Below are 26,307 nucleotides of genomic sequence, written 5' to 3' on the forward strand. Positions count from 1 at the left end.
TCATGGCAATTCAGTCCTACTGGCAGTCCTAGTGCACTGTCTTTTAATCTGCAGCCAGCAGAAGACGATGGCCAGCAGTCATACTGCACTGTCTTCTGCCGACACCCAGGTGATGACAACGGCTAGCGCTCATACTGCACAGTCTGCTGCCAGCATGATGTATAAAGATAGATGAAGTGGATCAAAACAAGAGATAGACCAGATTTGTTTTGTATTCATTTTCTCCTTCCTCCCTCCCTCCGTGAAATCAACGGCCTGCTAAACCCAGTTTTGAGTTCTATCCTTGAGGGGGCCATTCTGTTTCTCGCAAAGCCACCCCCTTTGTTGATTTTAATTTCCTGTAAGCCAACCATGTAACCCATGTTGTCAGTCACCCCTCCCTCCGCCAGAGCAACGGCAAACAATCGTTTCGCGCCCTTTTCCCTGGATGGCCCAAGCAGGAGCAGACGCCATAGCACAGCAAGCATGGAACCTGTTCAGCTCACCCCAGCAGTTATGACCATTGTAAACACCTTGCGCATTACCATGCAGTGTATGCAGAACCAGCATCTGAAAAACCAGGCAAGGAGGCGACGGCAGCGTGGTGATGAGGACATGAACACACTTTTCTCTAAAACCACGTTCCCCCGCAATTTGGAGATCATGGTGTTAATGGGGCAGGCTCATGCCGTGGAAAGCCTATTCTGGGCCCAGGAAACAAGCACAGAGTGGTGGGACCTCATAGTGTTGCAGGTCTGGGATGATTCCCAGTGGCTCTGAAACTTTTGCATGCGTAAGAGCACTTTCATGGAACTTTGTGACTTGCTTTCCCATGCCCTGAAGTGCAAGAATACCAAGATGAGAGCAGCCCTCACAGTTCACAAGCGAGTGGCAATAGCCCTGTGGAAGCTTGCAACTCCAGACAGCTACCGGTCAGTCGGGAATCAATTTGGAGTGGGCAGATCTACTGTGGGGGTTGCTGTGATGCAAGTAGCCAACGCAATCACTGAGCTGCTGCTATCAAAGGTAGTGACTCTGGGAAATGTGCAGGTCATAGTGGATGGCTTTGCTGCAGTGGGATTCCCTAAGTGTGGTGGGGCTATAGACGGAACCCATATCCCTATCTTGGGACCGGACCACCAGAGCAGCCAGTACATAAACTGCAAGGGGTACTTTTCGATGGTGCTGCAAGCACTGGTGGATCACAAGGGTCGTTTCACCAACCTCAAAGTGGGATAGCCGGGAAAGGTTCATGACACTCGCGTCTTCAGGAACTTTGGTCTGTTTAAACGGCTGCAGGAAGGGATTTACTTCCCAGACCAGAAAATAACTGTTGGGGGTGTTGAAATGCCAATAGTTATCCTTGGTGACCCAGCCTACCCATTAACGCCCTGGCTCATGAAGCCGTACACAGGCGGCCTGGACAGTAGTAAGGAGCTGTTCAACTATAGGCTGAGCAAGTGCAGAATGGTGCTAGAGTGTGCATTTGGACGTTTAAAGGGTCGCTGGCGCAGTTTACTGACTCTCTCAGACCTCAGCGAAACCAGTGTTCCCTTTGTTATTGTTGCTTGTTGTGTGCTCCACAATCTCTGTGAGAGTAAGGGGGAGACGTTTATGGCGGGGTGGGAGGTTGATGCGAATCGCCTGACCGCTGAATACGCGCAGCCAGACACCAGGGCGGTTAGAAGAGCACAGCAGGAAGCGCTGTGCATCAGAGAAGCTTTGAAAACCAGTTTCATGACTGGCCAGGGTACTGTGTGACACTTCCGTTTGTTTCTCCTTGATGAAAACCCGCCCCCTTGGTTGCCTCTAAATTCCCTGTAAGTCACCCGCCCTCCCCCCTTCGATCACAGCTTGCTTGCAAAGGAAATAAAGTCACCATCGTTTAAAAAACATGTATTCTTTATTAATTGATTATAAAAATAGGGAGATAACTCAGAAGGTAGCCCGGGTGGGGTGTGGGAGGAGGATAGGAGGGAAGGAAAAGGCCACTTTAAAACTTGCTGAAAGCCAGCCTTCTGTTGCTTGGGCAGTCCACTGGGGTGGGGTGGTTGGGTACCCGGAGCCTCCCCACCCCCCCCTCGCCCGCGTTCTTGCACGTCTGGGTGAGGAGGGTATGGAACTTGGGGAGGACGGAGGGCAGTTAAGCAGGGGCTGCAGTGGCGGTCTGTGATCCTGCTGCCGTTCATGAACCTCCACCAGATGCCGGAGCATGTCCGTTTGATCCCGCAGTAGCCCCAGCGTTGCCTCATGCCTCCTCTGATCTTCCTGCCGCCACCTCTCCTCATGTTCATCGGCCACTGTCCTGTACTCTGCTATTGTGTCCCTCCACACAGCTCTGTCAGTGCCGGACGACTGCATGAGCTCAGAGAACATGTCAGCGCGCGTACGTTTTTTTCATCGCCTTATCTGAGATAGCCTTTGGGACAGAGGAGGGATGCTTGAAACATTTGCAGCTGCTGGAGGAAAAAAAAGGGAGTGAAGTATTTAATAAGATACATTTTACAGAACAATGGCTATACTCTTTCACGGTGAACACTATTCACATTGCATAGCACATGTGATTTTGTTACAAGGTCGCATTTTGCATCTTATACTGAGTGCCTGCGGCTTTGGTGTTAGAAATCACACACGCAGGGTCGGGCAACAGAATTTGGCTTGCAGGCGGCCATGGTAAGCCATAGTCTTTCGGCTTCTGCAACCTTCATAACAGCAGCCCCCTCCTTTCCCATACCAAGCAAAGCCCGTTGAGTTGGCCATTTAGTGCTGCGGTTTTTCTGTTAACGTGCAGCAGCAAAAACCAAACTAACCCCCTCCCCCCATCCGATTCTCTGGGATGATCGCTTTTCCCCTCCCCCCACCGCCTGGCTGGTATCAGGGAAGATCCCTGCTAGCCAAACGCGAACAGCTCAGCGCCAATGCCCCACCTCTCCCCTCCCTGCCCCGCTCCCCCTGCGTGGCTAACTGCGGGGAGGATTTCTTTTCAGCCACAGGCAAACAGCCCAATAGGAACGGGCACCTCTGAATGTTCCCTTAATTAAATTCCCCTGTTTCAAGCAGGTTACCATGAACGATAACACAGAGAGATAAGGAACGAATGTTGCTTGAATGCCAGCAAACACCGGGACCATACGCTGCCAGGCTGTGTCATGCAATGATACCAGATTACTTGCTACTAGCATGGCGTGGTAAAGTGTCCTACGATGGAGGACGGAATAAGGCTGCTCTCCCCAGAAACCTTCTGCAAAGGCTTTTAGAGTACCTCCGGGAGAGCTTCATGGAGATGTTCCTGGAGGATTTCCGCTCCATCCCCAGACACGTTAACAGACTTTTCCAGTAGCAGTACTGGCCACGAATGCATCCCAAGTCCTCGGGGCTACTTAATCATTAAAAAACGCTTGCTTTTATAACATGTGTTATATTTAAAAAGGTACACTCACCAGATGTCCCTTCTCCGGCTTCGTTGGGTTGGGAGGGTATTTCAGTCAGGGTGATAAAAAAGATCCTGGCTGTAGGGGAGAACGGGGTGCTTTGTGCTCGCCACAACCTCATCCTCCTCCTCCTCCTCCTCATTTTCCCCCTCTGCAAAATCCTCAGCCATGGCGGAGAGTACCCTATCATGAGAGTCCACGGACAGGGGTGGGGTGGTGGTGGCGGCCCCCCCTAGAATTGCATGCAGCTCAGCGTAGAAGCGGCATGTCTGGGGCTCAGTCCTGGAGCGTCAGTTTAATTCTTTGGTTTTCTGGTACGCTTGTCTGAGCTCCTTAAGTTTCACGCGGCTCTGTGTTGCGTCCCTGATGTAGCCTCTGTCCCTCAGGGCCTCTGAGATTTTTTGAAATGTTTTGGCATTTCGTCTTTTGGAACGTAGTTCTGATAGCAGGGATTCCTCTCCCCATATAGCTATCAGATCCAGTACCTCCCGTTCGGTCCATGCTGGAGCTCTTTTTCGATTCTGGGACTGCATGGTCACCTGTGCTGATGAACTCGTCTGGCCAAACAGAAAATGAGATTCAGAAGTTCCCGGGACTTTTCCTGTACACCTGGCCAGTGCATCTGAGTTCAGAGCACTGTCCAGAGCGGTCCCAATGGTGCACTGTGGGATAGCTTCCGGAGGCCAATACCTTTGAATTGTGTCCACACTAACCCTAATTCGAAAGAGCGATGTTGATTTCAGCGCTAATCCCCTCATTGGGGAAGAGTACAGAAATCGGTTTTAAGAGCCCTTTATGTCGAAAAAATGGCTTCATTGTGTGGACGGGTGCAGGGTTAATTCGGATTTAATGCTGCTAAATCCGACATAAACTCGTAGTGTAGACCAGGCCTTAGTATCACACTTCTAACTGCTGTTTTAAATTTTTTGTAGCCATCTGTATACTATACAATTTATTTTATAGTCTGTGATCCAAAGCATTCTAAAAATTTCAGTGGCTAGTGCTGAGGATAGGAAATAATGCACAATGGAAAAAGTAATCCCAACTATACATATAAAATGATGGGGTCTAAATTAATTGTTAGTATTCAAGAAAGAGATCTTGCAGTCATTGTGGATAGTTTTCTGAAAACATGCACTCAATGTGAAGCTTCAGTGAAAAAAGCTAACGGAATGTTGTGAATCACTAGGAAAGGGACAGATGATATGATATATGGCCTCTGTATAGATTCATTGTACACCCACATCTTGCATATTGCGTGCACACCTGGTCACCCCATCTGAAAAAAGATATTTTGGAATTGGAAAAAGTACAGAAAAGGGAAATAAAAATGATTATGGGTATGGAACAGCTTCCATATGTGGAGAGATTAATAAGATTGGGACTATTCAGCTTGGAAAAGATATGACTAAGGGGGGATAGGATAGAGGTCTATAAAATCAGGACTGGTGTGGAGAAAGTAAATAAGGAAGTGTTATTTATTCTCTCTCATAACACAAGAACTAGGGGTTACCAAATAAAATTAATAGGCAGCAGGTTAAAAACAAAAGGAAGTATTTCTTCACACAACACAACTTGTGAAACTCTTTGTCAGAGAATGTTGGGAAGGCCAAGATCATAGCAGGGTTAAAAAAAGAACTAGATAAGTTCATGGAGAATAGGTCCATCAATGACTATTAGCCAGGATGGGCAGGGGTGGTGTCCCTAGCCTCTGTTTGCCAGAAGCTGGAATTGGGCCACAGGGGATGATTACTAGATGATTGCCTGTTCTTTTCATTCCCTCTGAAGCGCCTGACATTGGCCACTGTCAGAAGACAAGAGACTGGGCTATATGGACCATTGGTCTGATTGAGTACGGCTGTTAAGTTTTTATGATTTTGGACTCAGGATTCAGGGCTCTGTCAGACTTAAAGGAAGCCATTTAATCACTATGTCTCAACTTATTTGTAAAAAAGGGTCTAGTGTGTACAGAAGTGTTAAAGAATAATTTAACGTGCACTTTGTAATCGTCAGATGAAAGGCACTATGGAAGTGTGTAATGTTATTGATTTTACATTTAATCACATTCAGTTCTATATGACATACTTTTGTCCTTTTCTCCAACCTGCTTAGAACCTCCTGTAGCTGAAGATTCTCAGCAATATCTGTTGTCCTTCCAATGGCTGTCATCCATAGATTTTTGGGCCTTATCCTACTCCTGTTGAATTCAATAGAAAGATTTCCTTTTAATATCAAATAGTTTGCTCCCCTTTCTAAATCACTTTATGGGTGTAGCAAGCAAGATCATTCCGAGCAGTAAGCTGTGGGGGACCCACTTTTCGACTCCATAGAAAAAGATTTCCTTCCATCTGCTCTGACTTCCTCTAGCCTTCCTGCTAGGTAATTAACATTCCACATCTCAAATCTTTCACAAACGCCTTCAGTTTTTTACTTAACCTTCAAGTTTTTTATTTGGTATCTTATCAAATGTCTAAGAGAAGTATTGTTATTTGTACAGTTGTAGTGCCTATACAGAATAAAGAAAGAGGTAGATTCAGGGTTATGATAGCGTGACCCAAGGACTCCCTGATGCCAACTGGGAGAGGGCCTGGGGTACAGGGATACCCTGGATTCACCGAAAGAATGACATTCAAGGTTTTTAGCGACAGACTGTGTCACAGTGGTCATAATCATTGTGAGATGTATATATGGAAAATATGCGAAGAGTTATGTGTAAATATGCTGAAAGTTATGTTCTCTAGCCTTGTAGTTAAAGGCGGATAACTCAAAGGTAGCATGCTTTGAGACAAACTTCTCCAAACAGAAGGTGGGGAGAAACATCTTCCCCTGGTGGACCACTGTATATTGTGTGTCTTGCAACAGATGTCTGTTAGCATACTGAGTCAAATGCTAATGAAAAGCTTGTGGAGACTTCATAAGGAAATGAACAGGAAGAGGTAAATAGTGAGGGGTGGGATGGGAACCTTCTTTTCTGATGAAGATCAAAAGTCTGATCTGGTATATCTGTTTAACTATTTGTTTCTAGTTTCAGAGTGGTAGCCGTGTTAGTTTGTATTAGCAAAAACAACGAGGAGTCCTTGGGGCATCTTAGAGACTAACAAATTTCTCTGGGCATAAGCTTTTGTGGGCTAGAACCCACTTCATCAGATGCATGGAGTGGAAAATACAGGAGCCGGTATAAATACATGAAAAGATGTGAATTGCTTTACAAAGTGTGAGGTTAGTCTAACGAGACAATTCAGTTGACACCAGGATACCAAGGGAGGAAAAATAACTTTCGAGGTGTAATGAGAGTGGCTCATTTCAAACAGTTGACAAGAAGGTGTGAGTAACCGTAGGAGGGAAATTAGTATTGGGGAAATTAGGTTTAGGTTTTATAATGACCCAACCACTCCGAGTCTTTATTCGGGCCTAATCTGATGGTGTCCAGTTTGCAATTTAATTCTGGTTCTGCAGTTTCACACTGGAGTCTGTTTTTGAAGTCTTTTGTTGAAGAATTGCAGCTTGTAGGTCTGTTGTTGAGTGACCAGGGAGATTGAAGTGGTGTTCTATTGGTTTTTGAATGTTATGATTCTTGATGTCAGATTTGTGTACATTTATTCTTTTGTGTAGAGACTGTCTGGTTTGGCCAATGTACATGGCAAAGGAGCCATGATGGCATATCAAGCCCACGAAAGCTTATGCCCAAATAAATTTGTTAGTCTGTAAGGTGCAACAATGACTCCTTGTTATTTGTTTCTAATATACTTATTTACTATCATTTGAATCTCTGTTCTTTGGTTATAGTGAAAACAAGAATAAGTTTATTAACGTATCAGAGTGCTGTGGGTTAAGCAGAGTTGTGATCATGAGAGGAATCAAATACCTTGGTATATACTATTCCTTTGAGAGTGGCGAATCTGAGAGTTCTGTGAGTGTTTGGTGGACTAACGTCTGGGCACTCCAGAGGGACATTCAGAGGACTCAGGGATTCATATGAGCCTATTGCTAACCTGCACAGATAGGCTTCTGGAGACCTGGAAGACAGTGTGTGTGTTGCCAGAGGCTGTTGGAATCAGGGAGCTGATCCACAGCAGGCACAGACCTCACACCAAGGGCAGGTGGTAGCAAGATGCCTCACAACCCTGGGTACCCCACCTGGGAAGCATCACAGACAGGAAAAGGCTGGGTTCAGACAGGAGAAATCATGTATAGATCAAATAGTAGCTGTGACTTCTTCCAGGGCAGGGCTGGAGCAGCTGTCAGCCCTGGGGCTGTTAGAGCAGCGGCCTCCGGGCTGAAGCAGCAGCTGGGGTTGGGTCAGCCACTGGGGCTGGAGAAGCGGCAGTCAGACCCTGCCGCAGTAGTAGCCTCGGAGCAGCTGGCCGGTGGTCAGTCCCGGAGCTGCTGGCTGGTGGTCAGCCTCCCTGGGGCTGGAGAAGCACCGGGGTTAGGGCAGCTACTGGGGGTCAGCCCCCAGCAGCACTTGGTTGTTAGTCCCCCTCCCCTCAGGGTATTTTTAGTGAAAGTCAGGGACAGATTGTGGGCTTCTGTGAATTTTTGTGTGTTGCCTGTGACCTGTTTCTGACTCTCAGTAAAAACACCAGTAACAGAATCTTAACCTTAATTATGACATGCCAGGAAACACACAACAGTGAATTGACTTAACCATTCAAGGTTACTATGGGCATCAGAAAAGGATGTCTTGTGTCATCCATGATCTCTTTATTGATAGTCGATTGGGTAATGAGAGACTACAGAACAACCAAGGGGCATATAATGGACTTCCACACTGAAGTCAGAGGACCTTGACTTCGCAGATTACATCAATTTGCTATCCCATACCCATCAAGAGATGCAAGCCAAAACAAATGATCTCCTGGCCTATGCACATAGGTTGAAAATCAACACAGAGAAAACAAAAACCATAAGGATCAACACAACAAGAAACACCAATAATACTTTCTAAGACTGACTTAGAAGAAGTCTGATAGTTCACATATCTTGGCAGCCTAGTAAGACATTAAAGCCAGAATAGTGAAATCCAGAAATGCCAAAGCTGATCTGGAAAAACAGAAATCTTGCCCTCTGAACTAAACTTCGAATATTTAACGTGATTATAAAATGAGTTTTACTATACAGTGCTGAAACGTGAAGTCTTGTTAAGACCTTGATGAAAACTTGGAGTTTAGACAGTAACAGCTGTCTTAGACAAATCCTCTATATCAGATGTCGAGAAAAAAATCACAAACAAAGAACTCTGGAGGAGGACAAAACAGAAACTGATAGGACAGGAAATTATGGAATGAAAATGGAGGTGTTTAGGACATACATGCAAGAAAGACCCCAATAACAGGATGAGACAGGCATTGGACTGAAATCTCCAAGGCAAGAGATGATGAGGCAGACGCAGGATAACAAACATGGAAATGCACAATAGAAGCAGAATTGAAAGCTGTCAAAATGACATTGGAAGACGTTAAGATTGCAGCAGGAGACGGGAAAAGATGGAAGGCAGCCGTTAAGGCCTTGTGTTCTGCGTGGGGTGGAGGTAAGGGAGAGAGCAAGCTCCCGAACGAGCCTAAATGCCCTAGTCAGGATTGGGCACCATTCTTCTGGGTACTGTACATACACATTATATGACAGTCCTTGATCTGAAGAGTCAAAATCTAAATAAATAACACAGATAATTAGTAGACACGCAAAATGTTACAAACTACAAAATTCTGTTTTCTTCCCTTTATTTATTTTATTTTACAGTTTATAAGAACGCAGTCTTAATTTTTTGACCCAATAAATTTTTTGCTATCCCATTCTTTAACCATCCATTTAATGTGTAATGATAGAGTATGGTGCTTGCTAAGGAAAGGTTTAGCCCAACATGTTTAGTTAACAGTCTGTTGCCTATTACTTAAAGGAACCACATCAACCTCTCTTTGATTCTTTAGTGCCTTTACATCCAGGTTGAGTAAGGCCTAAATAATTTGCTTGGTCCTGATCATTCATTGCTCAACAGCTCAGTTTTTTTACACAGGGGATCTTGCTCTGTTCTGATTATTTGTTTATATCTATCCTTTCTAACTTGATCCAAAATGGTTTGGTAGCTATAGGTGAAATGTTGGATTTCTCAAATATGGCAACTACATGGATATGCAGTGATAAGTGATATGGTTCTTAATATAGCTGTTTATCCAGAAGTAATTGCTAGTATTACTATAAACTTAGTCTTACAGCAGAGAGATTCCTGATCTGAATGACTTGCATCTTATTAGAAAATGCGAAGGTCAAAGGCAGGCTATTTCATTTAACTCCCAGTATTCACTGTTATACAACTCACATTTGAATAGGCTTCACTGCTTTTAGTTTAGAATTGCCTAGAGTTTATATTACTCTTCCTCCCATCCACTGCATATCAGGCTCTTTAAAGGGCCACTGCAGTTTGTATTTGGATCAGCTGACGTATCTGAGCCTCTGTGCAGCTGATATGTCCATGTTTCCTCTTTTCAAAAACAATGTGTGTTAAATAAAGAGTATGCAGCAATGTGGCTTTATCTTTCAATCTATAGTGTCTTCTATGAAGACTGGTCTTTTATGATGGATGAAGAACGTTCTAGTATGATCCCTACGATGGCAGCTGGTAAGCCTGGACATTTTAAGGCAAACTCTGAATGATACTGTTGTGAGAGAGACTTCGTTTTTGGGATGTGCTTATTTCTATCGTAATTGCAAAGCACTTTGTAAAATAATGAGTTGGGTGCTGTTGGTGAGACAAGTGCTGGTTCATTTTATGTACTCAGAAATGGGGCATTCATAACATTGGATATTGGCACCAGCTTAAATTATAGAGGGAGTACTGAGGTTTTGTATGTCTCTACGTGGTGGAAATACTTTGTGTGGGAGCTTTAACTTTTTGCTTACAAACCTTTATCTTTAAAAATTGTAGTTTATATTGCTGTATCAGTACACCAGCAAAAAAGAAAATAATTAGGAGACGTTATTCCTAAGAGGACTGACTTATTTTTTTTTAACAGCAAAACAACTTAAAGCAGCATTTTGACAATGTGTGCAATGCAGTAGGCTTACTTGACTGCATACTATTTCTTGAATTGCATCTAAGATCATAGGGAATTGAACTTTGGTCTGGCAAGTCCAAGTTAATGTTCTAGCCACTGGACCATCCTTCCTCTGTGTAATGTTCCTTCTTATTTATTTTTATTACATTAATGCCTAAAAGCCATAGTCATGGCCTAGGACTCCATTGTACTAGCCACTGTACAAGCAACAAAAAAGACAGTCTGTGCCCCCAAAGAGTTTACAGTCTCAGTATAAGAAAAGAGCCAACAGGTGGATAGGGAACAGTCGTACAGGGAAACAAAGACAGTATTGGTCAACATGATAGGCAGTGGTCTCTGCAAACCAGCAGTCTACCTGTTGTCGAGGTGTTGTTTTTTTTTTGTAGGCATTACAACAAAGGAGAATTTTTGAGAAGGATTTTCAAGGAGGGTAATGAGTTAGGTTTGCGGATATTTATTGGGAGCTCCTCCTAAACATCAGGGGCAGCATGGGAGAGAGCACAGAGATGTTTGTGAGAAAATGTATGGGTCGATCATAGGCGAGCATCAACATCTTAATAGTGAATGCAAGATCATAGGTAGCATCCAGATAGACCCTGAAGGGCCTTGGAAGTGATGACAAGCAGCTTATGTTGGATGTGATAGAGCTGGTGGAAGGATGTAAAGAGAGGGATGACATGGTCAAAGCAACAAGCTAGGAAAATGATCTTTGTAGCAGCATTCTGAATGGATGTAAATTGGGCAAGATTGTATTTGTGAAAGGCAGAAAGAATGATGTTGGAGTGACTAAAATGCTAGTTGAGAGGTTGGATGAGAATTTTTAGCTGCATGGATGGATAAGAAAGGCCATATCTTAGAGATGTAATACATAAAGAATTGGCAAGATTAAGATATAGCCTAGATGTGAGGACCTAGAGAGAGTTCCGAGTTGAAGATGATGCCCACATTAGGAACCTAAGTGACAGGTAGGTGGAGGTGTTGTCCACAGTGATCAATAAAGGAATTAGTGGGGATGGTTGGCGGAGGGATATGATTAAGAACTCTGTTTTAGCCATGTTAAGCTTTGGGTGATGGCTAGACATTCACAAGGCAATGTCAGAGAGACAGGATGATATTTTAATTGGACAGAAGGAGACAGGTCCAGAGGAGAGAGGTAGATCTGTGAGTCATCAGCACAGATCTTCCACTATGTCATATTTGAGATAGTATGTGATTAGTGAATTACAGAAGGAGGCAGTGTTAAAATCTACTCTTCATTGTGGATTTATTTTTACACTTCCTCATTGCAGCCTTAATGTTCTATTAATTTCATTTGTGTATGAAATATCATTGCAAATACGCACTCAGTTATGTTATTGTATGGTTTTTCTTTTTGCTTTATCTATAGGTCTGAACTCCATTCTTTTTGCAATCAACATCGACAACAAGGACTTAAATGGGCAGAGTAAATGCACTCCTACCGTCTCTGATCTTTTAAAAGAATCCACGCAAAATGTAACCTCATTGTTGAAGGAATCCACACAAGGTGTTAGCAGCCTTCTAAGAGAGATAACAGCATCCTCTGCTGTTTCCATTTTAATAAAACCCGATCAAGACTCTGACCCACTTCCAGTTCTATCAAAGAATGTTAGTGTTGGTAAGCATTTTGGGGATACTAACATAATTAAAAAGTATATAAAGTGCTCAAATATTTAATTTTTTTAAATTAAGGAAGACTCTAAAAGAATAAATTATTTAAATCATTAAAGATATTTGTTACACATAATTTAAATATATTATAATTTAGGTATATAATATATTATATAATTTAAATATTCTATTAAAACTGGTAGGTTCATTTTTAATAAAGTACTTTGGAAATGTTGGTGTGAGGGAAAATGAAAAGCTCTTCTGTATAATGGATATGTGCATTGTGCTATTTGTATCTCTGGGAGCAGAAAATTATAATCTCTTGAAGACTGTTTGGGATTTTCACTTGAAATTTGTTATGGTACACTTCTAAATCATTGTAAAATACCTGGCAGATGCTACTTGGCCTTCCTGTATCACATATGATACATTATAGCTCAAAGATATCTCATCATGGAATAGGGATTATAAAGTATAATTCTATAGTATGAGACAATATATACATGTTTAAGAAAAGTTTTGTTAATGAGTTCCAATAGTTCATGGACTAGGGACCCAATCTTATGGGGTTCCAGGGGCTTCTGTGTAGATTATTTAGGTTTTAATCTTTCTATCTACCCAATGGGATTAGTGCTCAAACTAGAAGGTACTATCAGAAATGCTTAGTTTTGCAGTTCTTAAACTGGATTTGTGTCTCCAGAGATAACATGCTTGTTAACAGCAAAAATGTTTTTAAATAAATAAATAATATATAGAGATGAGAAATAACAGACCTCAAACCTATTGTCCCTCTGCAAATTTGCGGACACAGAGTCAATCCCTTACCTTTCTCTAAAAGTGCAAAGTTTCAAAAAGTTCAATGAATAGAAGATTGTTGTGGGTGGAATAGATCTGGACAAGGAGAAGAAGTCTGGAGATAAATGTGAGAAGGGACGGACAGGCAGTAGAAACAAAAGTGAAACTGTTTGAGCAGCATATTCCAAAAGTCTTGAGGTCTTTGAGTGTAGCCTTCATTGATTTTAGATCTACCATACCATTCTCTCACTAGAAGGGAAAACCTATAATGGCAGCAGGCCGTAAAAGAGACCTAATTTGGGAATATTTTAAAGAAGTTCCTCTACCTGTTGGTAAGACAGACATGCGTGCAAAATGCAAACAGTGCAACAAAGAAATGCAAGGCCGGGTTTCGCGAATTAAACAACATCATGAGAAGTGTTCCTCTCAGGAGGAAGCTGCATTGAAGATGATGAAAGGAACATGTCTGAACATGCAGGATCTTCAGGTTGGTAAACTTTTTGTGTACTTCTTTCTTAAGGACTGCCTGACTTCCTTCTGGACTATTCTTGAATTCTCATGTTTGAGCAAAAAATGTAGTTGTTACTCTATGGTACTATCATTTTAGATGCAGTTGTGATAAAAAAATAAATAGCTGAAATAGGCAGATCTTCCTTTTACAATTTCACCTTTAAAGTAGTAATGAGTGTCAGTGAATGCAATGAGTAATACTAAATGAACAGTATGGTAATAATAATTAAATAACTGTATTGACTTATTTTGTTTAGGAGAATCCATCCTCAACATACAGGATTCCGAAGACTATCCACGTTCAAGATCACCATAATTTTCTATAGTTTCAGAATTATCTGCCAATGATAGTGTTTCAGTCACATCATGTATGTCACGTAGCCAGAGTATATCACTTGTAACAAAAAGAAAAAAAAATCTCCATCATCCAGAAACAACCATAGATAAGTTTGTGATAAGAACCAGCAGATTATATAAAGAGGTAATGGATGAAAAAATTGCCTGGTTTGTTTATGCAACAAACTACTTTCTGTGTGATTGAGAACCCACACTTCATTAACATGGTTCAGTCATTAAGACCAGGAAACAGTCCACCCAACAGAGCAGGCAAATTGCTGGATTAAGTGTATGAAAGAGAAACTGAGCAGTGTGCAAAAGGTTAGAGGATAAAATTGTTAACCTGAGTCTTGATGGGTGAGCAATGTTCATAATGATCCTGTTGTATGTGCTTGCGTAACAATAGAAGAAGGGAATGTCTTCCTTACAGAAACAATTGATACATCAGGAAATGCACACACAGCAGAATGCTTACAAGAAGGAGCTGTAAAAGCTATAACAAACTGTGAAAAGAAATTCAAATGTCTAGTACACAGCTTGGTCACAGACAATGCTGCAAAAGTATGCAAGATGAGAAGAAATTATTTTGAAGAGAGTCCCAAGCTAATAACATACAGTTGCATTGCTCATTTGATGTACCTCCTAGCCAAAGACTTCAGTGTTCCAGAAATAAAGGCTAATGTTGAAATTTCAAAATACTTCCGTAACAGCCACTTTGCAGCAGCTGCTCTGAAAAAAATGGGAGGAACGAAGCTAACTCTCCCTCAAGACGTGCGATGGAACTCAGTATATCCAGAAGTGGCCTACTCTGACAATAGTTTGTGAATAAATTTGTGAAAAAATATATAGCACTGTCACAGCCAAAGTTCTCAACACTGGGCTTAAGAGAAATGTTGAACATATGCTGAGTACCCTGAAGCCTATTTCTGTAGCCTTGAACAAAATTCAGGGAAATAGCTGTTTTATTGCTGACGCTGTTGAAATTTGGAAGGAACTGAGTGAGATCTTAAAAAGAGAAATATGCAATGACAGAGTTAAATTACAAGCATTAAAAAAACAAATGGGACAAGCACTATCTCTAGCTCATTTTCTTGCAAATATTCTCAATACTTGGTACCAGGGTAAAACCTTAACTGCTGAAGAAGAGGAGTTGGCTATGACATGGACATCCAGCAATCATTCTTCCATAATGTCAACTATAATAAACTTCAGCGCTAAGGGTGAACCATTCAAGAAATATGTTTGCTGATGATGTTTTAAAGAAAGTCACACCAGTGAACTGGTGGAAGTCACTTAAGCACTTGGATTCCGAGACTGTTGAAGTGATAATCTTACATTTAACAGCAGTAGCTTTTTTTGCTGGTGTAGAAAGAATATTTTCTTCCTTCGGACTAATTCATTCCAAATTGAGAAATCGTTTGGGATCTGAAAAAGCAGGAAAGCTTCTTTTTCTTTTCCAGATTATGAACAAACAGGAAAATGAAGGTGAAGACGACTGAGTTAGCTGCAGAAGCCGATATTTTAAGTTTCTCATGTTCACGTGGCTGACAGTTGATTTAGTTTTTTTTTTTTTTAATTTTCATTTATTTTAGTTAAAACCAATTTTAACAAAAACAAACCTGATTTTAAAAAACTTGAATGTTTAATTAAATTCAAAAATTCATATGCTTGTTTTTAAAAAATGTTATATGTTTGCTGTTGCAGAAAAAAATCCAGAATACATAACGTTGTTGTTAAATAAAACAATTTAAATGTCTGTCTGGTGATGTTCTCCTCCTAATACAGCATGGCAAGAAAATCCTCCAAATATTAATGATTAACCTGTTGAATTGGAGATAGTTCACCTCCCAATGACTTCATAAATATCTGCTTCAATTACCTTTGGTAAATGAAATAACCAATCATTCATTTTCTGATATAGCTGTAAAACTAATCTGAAAAGATTTCAAAATAAATCACTTAAAATGTATAGTATGTACCTTCTAAAAATGAAACCTACATCTGTCTCTGAGTTGTGAAGAATATGTGTTAAGGTTATAACAATCAACAAGAATGCACTTTTATGTAGAAATCCATGATTAAATCGAGTTTTCCTGACTAGTGATTTAAATTATGATTTAAATCAAATCTACCCTGCCTTCTAGATCAAAAGGGGAAGGCAGAAAACTGTAATATTAGTTTAGCTGAATGGTATAGAGGTAGGAGTGTGTGTGTGTGTGTGTGTGTGTGAGAGAGAGAGAGAGAGAGAGAGCGCGATATGGGTGGGGTGGGGTAGGTGGAATGGGGGCAAGGGACAAAATGAGAAATTTCCAAATATATATGAACTTTTCTTTCTCTGAGAGAGTTCCAGTATGCTACCACAAACAAATATTACCTCCATCCCCCCACCTCCTCAAAAACAGCTCTTCAAAGTCGAAGCCATTTAGTTAGGGGTCCTTTAAATAAACTGCTTAACAGGTTCAAAAGTACATTTAAAGGTAAAGAATATAAACCCATGAGGTTTTATAAGTATTCTACGGTCTGTCACTAATCTTGTCTGAGACTCAGGGTGGGTGAGGTAAAATCTTTTATTGGACCAACTTCTGCTGGTGAAAGAGACAAGCTTTGTTTAGCTCTGTGTAGCTCCAAAGCTTATCTCTTTCACCAGCGGAAGATGGTCCAATAAAAGATACTACCTTTAGTCTCCTGGGACCAACACTGCAAACACTAATTTTATCTGTCATTTTAACCCTTTTCGTTTCTTTGTCATTTTAACCCTTTTCTACTTGTAATAGTACTCTTAAATAATTGCCACGGAATACTCTTTTTAAGTATCTGGAATTTCTTCCTGTGAAACACTTCCCATCAAGGTTCCCTGAGGAGCTATCAAAAATGTTAGTGACTTGATTGATTGGGGCGGGGAGGATATTAAATACATTATCTTTTTATTTCAGATATGTCATTTTAGCAGTGTGCAAACTTGCTTTGGCAGCCTTAATCCTGGAAAAATCTTTTTGTGTGTGTTTTGTTTCCCCTGTCCCATCATCATGTATGTTTACCTTAAGGAAAGGCAGTAAAGTCCTAAAACATGAACTAGGTTTCTCCATTTGTTATTAGCTGCTTTTCTCTAAAATATGTAAATCTTTCTTTTGTTGCCACCAGATTTAAAATGTAGAAAAGATCGAAAGAAGAAGAAAAGGGTAACACACATCATCTCATTTGATGAGGAGGAAGATGAACAAAATTTAGGAGATACTTTAAAGACAGCAGTTGCAGGAGAAAGCTCAGAAGAGAACTCAGACAAGTCTTCAGCTTTTGTGTTACCTTTCTCTGAAGGCTCTCTTGTACAAAATTTAAACGGAAACCAGAATACCCATTTGTGGAAAAGCGATTCCATGTTTCTGAATGGAGAATGTAGTTACCAGAAGCTTGATGTGAAGAGTATTGATGATGAAGATGTAGATGAGAATGAGGAAGAGATATATGGAAAGATATTGGGAAACAAAGGCGTGGAAGATGAAACAAAAGATTCAGAAAAGTGAGTACATAGAGCCAAAACTAAACTGTCTGTGCAATTGTACTTTGCTTCAAGTGCTTAATAGGAACAGGAAAATTAATTTGCCTGACCTATAAGATCCCTAAACTTTTACCTATTTTTAGAATCAAACTATAACTTATCCAAATAATTCATATGGTCAAAATGTAAAATCTGGTGGTCTTCGCTTGTGATCTCTGGCAAGGACCAGAAGAAAAACTTGTGAGACTTCCAGGAGTTTCCTTACAAGATTTCCAGCTGAGCTTTTCAGACTCAAGTTTTAAATAGCCATCCAAACTTTTGGATGATAAATTCAAACCAACCCTTACCCACTGGAGATTTTCCCATCCTTCGTACGTGATCACCTGGATGTTTGTTTTTTAAATGACACAGTTTTAATGTTTTGTTTCTTGAAATTGCATCCCCCATCCTTTTCCTGATCATGTTTGGCAGACCACTGGGCACTGAAGGTGGAGAACAGGGCACTGCCCAGCCTGCCTGCCTACTTTGGTCCAGCCAGCTCTGCTGTGAATCTGTGTTATGTTTGAAACATTTCTTCATACATCTACTCACAAGGGCTGGAGTTGGGGAGGGGAGAGGAGGGAGAACTGAGATACAATTCTTTCCTAGCATAACTTATCGCAACTTCTATCCTGAAAATTCTGTACAAAATTAATAATTGTATATTATATTTCAAAGAAATACATAAAACACAGATCACTGCCCATCATATGTTTTTGTTTAGGCCACATGAAGGGGGCACATGCAATTCACAGATATGCACTTGGACTCCCCTGCAGATCCTGAATGATAATTCAGACATTCTGTTTCCTGTCAGTGCTGTTGGTTCTTACTCCCAGATTGGTAGGTATTTACTATTCTCTAATTTCAATAAACTGCTCTAGTTCTCTACAGTGTTGAAACCATGTTCTTATGTACCATAATTTTTATGGTACATAAGAACTTCAGAGCTATCATTCTTGATAAACGTGTATGTTCAAATTTTACCTGTATGTATTTGATTTGGCATACTATCAATTCCACATGCTTCTCTTTATTAGTGATTGTAATACAGTAGCTATGTATTATTTATATGAATTCCAGAATCTCCCAAATGGGCTTTAGCCAGCTGTATACTAGAATTTGTTTTTTAAATAAATGGAAAAAAATACCCTTTTTAGCTATAAAATATAATTGCACATGTTTTGGCATATATTGTGTAGACTTCAAGAAGTCAGTTCCCTTTTTATTCTCCACCACATTTTCAGCGTGCATTTTGCATTCTGACTCGATGAATATTTTATTCACATCCTTTGAATACTAACTTTGTGCATTACACTATTTATTTAAACAATGAAGAGTCCGACCGCACTTTAAAGACTAACAGATTTATTTGGGCGTAAGCTTTTGTGGGTAAAAAACCCACTTCTTCAGATGCATGGAGTGAAAATTACAGATACAGACATAAATATATATTGGCACATGAAGAGAGGGGAGTTACCTTACAAGTGGAGAACCAGTGTTGAAGGCCAATTCAGTCAGGGTGGATGTGGTCCTCTCCCAATAACTGATGAGGAGATGTCAATACCAAGAGAGGGAAAATTGCTTTTGTAGTGAGGCAGCCACACACTGTCCCTATTCAAGCCCAAATTGATGGTGTTAAGTTTGCAAATGAATTGTAGCTCTGCAGTTTCTCTTTGAAGTCTGTTTCTGAAGGTTTTTTTGTTGAAAAATGGTTACTTTTAAATCTGTTATTGAGTGTCCAGGGAGATTGAAGTGTTCTCCTACTGTCTTTTGTATGTTACCATTCCTGATGTCTGATTTGTGTCCATTTATTCTTTTACGTAGAGACTGTCTGGTTTGGCCAATGTACATGGCAGAGGGGCATTGCTGGCACATGATGGCATATATCACATTCGTAGATGTGCAGGTGAATGAGGTGTGGTTGGATCCTACGATGGTGTCGCTAGAGTAGATATGGGGACAGAGAAGGCAACAGGGTTTGTTATAGGGATTGGTTCCTGGGTTAGTGTTTCTGAGGTGTGGTGTGGGTGTAGTTGCTGGTGAGTATTTGCTTCAGGTTGGGGGGCTGTCTGTAAGCAAGGATTGGCCTGCTTCCCAAGGCCTGTGAGAGTGGGGGATCGTTTTCCAGGATAGATTGTAGATTGTTGATGATGTGCTGGAGAGGTTTTAGCTGGGGGCTGTACGTGATGGCCAGTGGTGTTCTGTTATTCTCCTTGTTGGGCCTGTCCTGTAGTAGGTGACTTCTGGGTACCTGTCTTGCTCTGTCAGTCTGTTTCCTCACTTCCCCAGGTGGGTATTGTAGTTTTAAGAATGCTTAAAACACTTGATAGAGATCTTGTAAGTGTTTGTCTCTGTCTGAGGGATTAGAGCAAATGCGGTTGAATCTTAGAGCTTGGGTGTAGACAATGGATCGTTTGATGTGTCCTGGATGGAAGCTGGAGGCATGTAGGTAAGTATGTGTAGTGGTCAGTAGGTTTCCGGTATAGGGTGGTGTTTATATCACTATCACTTATTTGCACTGTAGTGTCCAGGAAGTGGATCTCTTGTGTGGACTGGTCCAGGCTGAGGTTGATTGTGGGGTGGAAATTGTTGAAATCCAGGTGGAATTCTTCAAGGGCCTCCTTTCTGTGGGTCCATATGATAAAGATGTCATCAACATAGTGTAAGTAGAGGAGGGGCTCTAGGGGATGAGAGCTGAGGAAGCGTTGTTCTAAGTCAGCCATAAAAATGTTGGCATACTGTGGGGCTATGTGGGTACCCATAGCAGTGCTGCTGACTTGAAGGTATAAGGTGTTGCCAAATCTGAAATGGTTGTGAGTGAGGACAAAGTCACAAAGCTCAGCCACCAGGTGTGCCATAGCCTCATCAGGGATACTGTTTCTGAAAGCTTGTAGTCCATCTTCGTGTGGAATATTGGTGTAAAGAGCTTCTACATCCATGGTGGCCAGGATGGTGTTTTCAAGAAGAAAACCTATACTTGGTACAATTTATTTAGATAATTAACTTAAAAACTGAGCTAATGGAGGATGGATGTAGATCCATGCAGCACATGGGTTGTCTTGCATGTTAATTATCTTGCTGATGCCAGAAAATGTGTGTGTTTCTATGAGTATTCCGTATTATAATATGACACAGGAGACAAAGCGGGGTGCTGTGGAAGAGCAAGTTTCTCTGGCATGTCTTCCAATGTGGAAAGTGTTCCAGTTGATAGGTTTTCAGTAGTCAGTGGGACTGAGTATACTTGCCATCTTGAAAACTATTGTGGACTTAAAATGAACTACCTTAATGGTTTCAGTGAAAATGTTTACAGTAAAAGATCTTGTAGCAGGAATTTATAATTGTCTTAACTAAAAAATGTAAACATTTCTGTTGAAATGCTGAATTGTTAACTAAAACAAAATTATTTAAAACTGGAATTTTGGAATATTTATCAAATTGTAGAGGTGTGCCTGATGAGGACAGTAATAAAAATGTTTTAAAAGTGGCAAAAAAAAATTCTGCAGTCCTAAGTGTGTGTAGATAACAGTAAACAACTGCACACTTGTTTGTGTTGAGGTGTGAAAGGGATACAGAGCACAGGCAGAGAACCGTCATTTTGGGAGCAACAAATTTATGTAATTCCCCTGAGTCGTAACCCTGGTTGAGGATGCCATGTCAATGCTCTTCCTGGAGTTGAGGGGGTGGGGGGTTGGAGGTGGAGAGAGATAGAGTGCATCTTAAATTCACAGTTTATAATATTTGATTGTTCAGGCGGAGGCACTTAATCAGTTGTTGGCAGCTTTCTTTTGATTTCTGTGAGCCCAACTCTGAGAGGTGCCGAGCACTTTCTTGAGATGTATTGAGCAGTCTTCAACTTTCATTTACGTTAACAGGAGTTGAGGACCCTCTGTACCTTGCAGAATTTGGCACTATATGAATAGCTAAATTGTGCACAGTATATAAATTAAGAGAACTTGATTCCCAATCCTGTCAGGTGCTGAATATCGTCTTTCTTGTTGCAATTGATGCAGGCGCTGCTTAGCACCTCAAAATATGGGAGTTATGAATATACTGTAAAACAAAGCTACGTGTAATTTTTCAACAGCTCACTGAAAAAATTTCTAGAATAGACGAGAACTAAGAATTACACTCATACTCATTATTTTTACATGGACTGCCAAAAAAATTACATGTTAGAGAGGGGAGAAAACAGCTGTGTTTCTGAAATCCTTAGCAGTTTATGCTGTGTGCCTGGCCAGGCGAACATGAACTTTGAGTAGTCTCAAGTCAGCATTTCAGTTGTGTGATAGAACAGATTTTATTCTTTATTAAAATAATGAAATTTTTTTTAAAATAGTTTGGTACTACTTCTATGAAGTTTCGAAGTATTAAATGTCCTAAACATGTTAATAATATGGATGTTGGTTTTCTGTATGTCAGTTCGTATTGTTTGTGCCTGACATGGAATTTAGACCTCCACAATGATTTCATGAGACAACGTCTACCTAAATTATTTTAATTTAAAAAACAGTACCACTTGTATGAAAGTGGAGATTGAAAGGTCAAGGGGTAACAGGATGCCACAGATTTAAAATGGCCTAATGCAAATTTTAATGTACTGACGTGGAACAAAGCTTTGGTTTTTGATAGATGCCAACCACAGACACTTGCAAATCCTAAAAAGCCTAATCGTTGAAGGATTTGAATATAGTTGATTCAAAATGATGATATGCCTACTTCAGTATTATGTTGCAATAATAAAATTACAAGATTAATGTGTACAATAGGTGATGGTTAAATTTGTGTGTATAATCCATGTGTGTATAAAACTATAATGAATTGTCTCAAAAATAGAATTCACTGTTGGATTGAGGCCAAGGAATGTAAAGTTTTAGTTACAGAAGAGAAGTTTTAGGCAGATACTAACTAGAGAAAAATAACTAATAACCGAAGTCACATGAAGTTGGTTTCATACAGGAATATACAAAATATGGCTGTTGGGCTGAATGCTATGTCTCAATCTCATCTGCTGGTTGCAAGTGATAGCACAGTCTCTCTCCCCACTCTCCTCCACCCCCCGGCCATAAAGGTCTATGGAGAACTGAATTCTCATAGCAATTTACTTATTTGTCATCCTCCAATAACTACAGTAGTAATTTATTTAATTTAAAAATAGTGTTAATTTAGATGTTAGAGGAGCCATGGAGAAAATACAGGATTTCTGTGGGGACTGAAAGTAGATTAATTTGGATATACTGTGAGATATAAATTAAAAGACCTTGGTAAGGTAGCTTTTATTATGGCCCATTAAAACAGATGTACATAACTAACAATGTGATTACTTTAAGATTACCATTGTCTATTAATGTCTGTATTCCTACACCTGTGCTTTCATTTCTTCCTGCACTGTTCCTAGTTTTTACATTACTGCCCCCTTCACCTTTCTTACACTCGTATTTTCTTGCCTATCCTGTTTCCTTCTACAGATGGAACACACTCTCCTTGCACCCAAGCACACTCCACCCCAAAACCCATTTCTTTCCAGAATCCTTTTACCAACTCAGCAGTAGTCTTTACAGCATCATTTTTCTGAATGATTATGATCCTGAGATGATATGGAACACAAACTCCAGGGCAGGGAGAGAGTCTGTAAAACTGTGTACATTAACGATTCTTTATTTTGCCATAAATGTGTCACCAGAATATATAGTTTGTTTAGTTACTTGGCTAATTGTTTCATAAAATAACATGTTTATTTGAGTGTGTTCTCTTTTTAATGACTGCTTCACAGTTCAGCAGCATTCCAAATATATGCAGTTCCATTTTGAATCTGCGGTGTGTATTTCTGTAGTTTTTGAGAACTATTAATTGATGAGGTAGATAAATGGGCAGTGTTTTTTTTAACAATTTTTCTGTATAATTATGGTGGTAAAAATCGAAGAATATAACTTGAAAAGAATTAAGTAATGTTGTACTGCCCTCTATTGTTGCTTCATATACTTGCAACTTTAATAAAATAATCAGTAATTGAATAGTTGTATGCAGTGTTGTAGCTGTGTCAGTCCAGGGTACTAGAAAGACAAGGTGGGTGAGGTAATATCTTTTACTGGACCAATTCTGTTAGTGAGAGAGACAAGCTTTTGAGTTTACACAGAGCTCTTCTTCAAATCTGACTGAGGCCTGAAGAAGAGTTCTATTTAAGCTCAAAAGGTCGTCTCTCTCACCAAAAGAAGTTGATCCATAAAGATACTACCTTGTCCCAGTCTTTGAATAGAGAAGAACTGAGCAGTCCCTTTTTTTTTTTTTTTACATTTAATAAGAAGTGTGAGCCTCAGACCCCTGTCAGCAATCTTTCTGAGTTTTTTAATTTGTCCTTAAACTTTATACCAGATTTCAGACCAAAACACCCATAGAGAGAAACTATTTTGTTTGCTAATATAATTCAAGTAATTTGATTTCTTTGTTTGGTTTTGCCTTTGTTTAGTTGACAACATTGGAGCTAGGTCTGTGACAAACAGTTGCTAATTACTCTGCAATAGTGGAAGGAATTTTTTAGTGTTTTAATTGATTGGAAAATAGGGTAGTATTGTGAAAAGATTGTTAAGCATACCGTTTGGACTGTTGCAGAATTGATCTGGTGTGTACTAACATCCTAATATTTCATCTTGATTTATAGGCAGCTGATATAACTTTGAAATTGTTACAATATACTTTTTCATTAATTTGTAAGGATGCCTTGACTTCAGTCCTTATTGTAATGCTTCAAGGATGTGTCAAGATGCATCAAGTCTCCATGTACCGTGAGGTAGCACAACTTGGGGTTGAAATTCAGTTTCTTGGAAGCAAAGTAGAGAGTTCAGTAATGACAGAGGTTTTTTAAACTTTACCATTTTAAAAAACAAACACAGACATGCCCCTCCTTATTCAACCCAACATCACTGTCAACACATTGTCAACCTTCTCTCTCCATTTTTTTTTAATCCAGTACTGTTTTAACATATGCCTCTAGGTTTATTTTATGGGAAACCTCATTATGATAAAATATATTTTGGATATATGCAGAAAATGTCAGTGAAATATGATTGAATTTTTGTTTCACTTGAACGTTTTATAAGGGACTGAATGGCACATGGGGCTATTAAATAGAGACAGCCTTTTGTATGTAGGATGATGGTATGAATGTGGATTAATTTTTTATTAGGGACATAAAATAGTCAGTTAGATGGCTTAGAAAAATTAACTTCTTAATATACACAACAGCTACAGTATGAGGTATAAACTTTTCCACACTGACCCATTAATGTCTAAACCATGACATGATGGAATGAACTCTGGAAGTGAATGGTCTTCTATGCTTATTTAATCCTCATTGTCTGTATGAAGACTGCCAACAAAGATGTCAGTTGTAATAGTGGGTTTTTAAATTTACGAAATGTCAGTTTATGATTGGATTTAAACCACCAGTTCACTTCCCACAGCTCTGTTTGTGATGAGTATCAAATTTTATATTTAATTAAATTAAGCATCAGGACTTGTGATACTTCAGGGAAGGCATTTCCTCAGAACTTTGAAACATGAAATTGTGACTGTAAAATGTCAGCACACTAAATGTAATATGACTAAAAATTGTCAAAATGTAAAATTCTCAGAAGCACCTAAGTCTCATTGACAGTCAATGGGGCTTATGCACTTACAAGCCTATTTTCTTTGTGAAATTTTGATTTATGTGCTTTGAAAATTTTACCCTTACTACCTTTATTAGTTACAAGTGTAACAGACAACTGTTAGATTTTGCTCATTTTTTACATTAACTAATTTTATGTCCTGTGCATGCTACTTTAGGTAACCTGGAGAATGGAGATGGGCATGAAAGTGCTGTTCTTGCAGTAGAACTGGCTCAGAGAGGATCTGAACTTCCTTATAGGTAAATTAAATTTAGATTTTCTAATTATAAAACAGAAGTACCTAATGGTAAACAGGCACATGCAAAGTAAAGTTGGCACCCAAGCCAAAATTACTCAATATTCGAAACACACCACTAATCAGATTAATTCTATAAACATTTGGAAAGACAAATGCCTAAATCCATACTTCCATATTTTCATAATCTTCTTAATATTTTATATTATCTCTAATGATGCTAAAGGACCCATGTCAAATGGTATCTGGACTTCATCTGGAAGTCATTTTTGCACCATATACTAGTCATATAGTTTGTCTATTTGAATATTAATATTTTCAATGTTTATAAATTAAGATTCATGCAGAAGTTATAGATTTTTTTTTTTTAAAATTTCAAATAAGTTTGGATTAAAATAAAAGTATTTTCCTCTTTATCTATGAGTTCAGCATGTTATTTTGTGTTACATGTACACATGGTGAATAGAATGTGGTCATTTAATCGTTTCTACTTCTACAAATCTTGCTTATTAGTCTTTAAATTGAGCATTTTGTGTTCCTCTGGTTAATATTAATGATCTTCTGTCTTCTTAACTAGAGTGGATGCCAGTACTCCTGTTCAGGTGAATGCTTTAAGCAATATGTTACCTTCAGCCACTGTGCCAGAATCAATGACAATTAGTAAGTACTTGCTTGAACCATTTAGATTGACAGTATGTGCTTTTCAGAATTAGCTTTTCAAGCTCTACTGATAGTGTGCGCATTCGCTTTCTTTCTCTCTCTGAGACGTTTCCTGTGAGGCAAAGCCTTTGCTCTGATGATCACCCAGTGGTTCTCTTTTGACCTGCTGGCTATCAGTGGGCATGAGAGTTCTGAGATGGTTCTGAATCTGCAGTTCCCAGCTTGTGATACTGTGTTGCCAATGTGACACCAGCCTTTTTTCTCCAACAACTACACAAAATACTGTCATATTAGAATGAGGAGTACTTGTGGTACCTTAGAGACTAACAAATTTATTTGGGCATAAGCTTTTGTGGGCTAAACCCACTTCATCAGATGCATGCAGTGGAAAATACAGTAGAAAGATATACACACAGAGAACATGAAAAAAATGGGTTGCCATACCAACTCTAACGAGACCAATCAATTAAGGTGGGCT

At 39.8% G+C, this 26,307-nt stretch overlaps 1 protein-coding gene across 14 annotated transcripts in view; it reads left to right on the forward strand.

Moving 5' to 3' along the window:
• The window catches only part of SNX29 (sorting nexin 29), a 450,561-nt gene that overhangs the window by 29,183 nt on the left and 395,071 nt on the right, over positions 1-26,307 (forward strand). For all 14 annotated transcript variants that reach the window (XR_006284108.1, XR_006284109.1, XR_006284110.1 and 11 more), the window contains 6 exons: positions 9,956-10,026; positions 11,850-12,098; positions 16,874-17,249; positions 17,992-18,110; positions 25,092-25,173; positions 25,747-25,829. Coding sequence is in view for 11 of the 14 variants with exons in the window: in XM_043523231.1 (XP_043379166.1) it covers positions 9,956-10,026; positions 11,850-12,098; positions 16,874-17,249; positions 17,992-18,110; positions 25,092-25,173; positions 25,747-25,829 (980 nt within the window). In the remaining 3 variants the exon portion in view is untranslated. The remainder of the gene's footprint in view (positions 1-9,955; positions 10,027-11,849; positions 12,099-16,873; positions 17,250-17,991; positions 18,111-25,091; positions 25,174-25,746; positions 25,830-26,307) is intronic.

The sequence above is a fragment of the Chelonia mydas genome, chromosome 10, assembly GCF_015237465.2.
Source record: "Chelonia mydas isolate rCheMyd1 chromosome 10, rCheMyd1.pri.v2, whole genome shotgun sequence".
In the NCBI taxonomy this organism is placed as follows: domain Eukaryota; kingdom Metazoa; phylum Chordata; order Testudines; family Cheloniidae; genus Chelonia; species Chelonia mydas.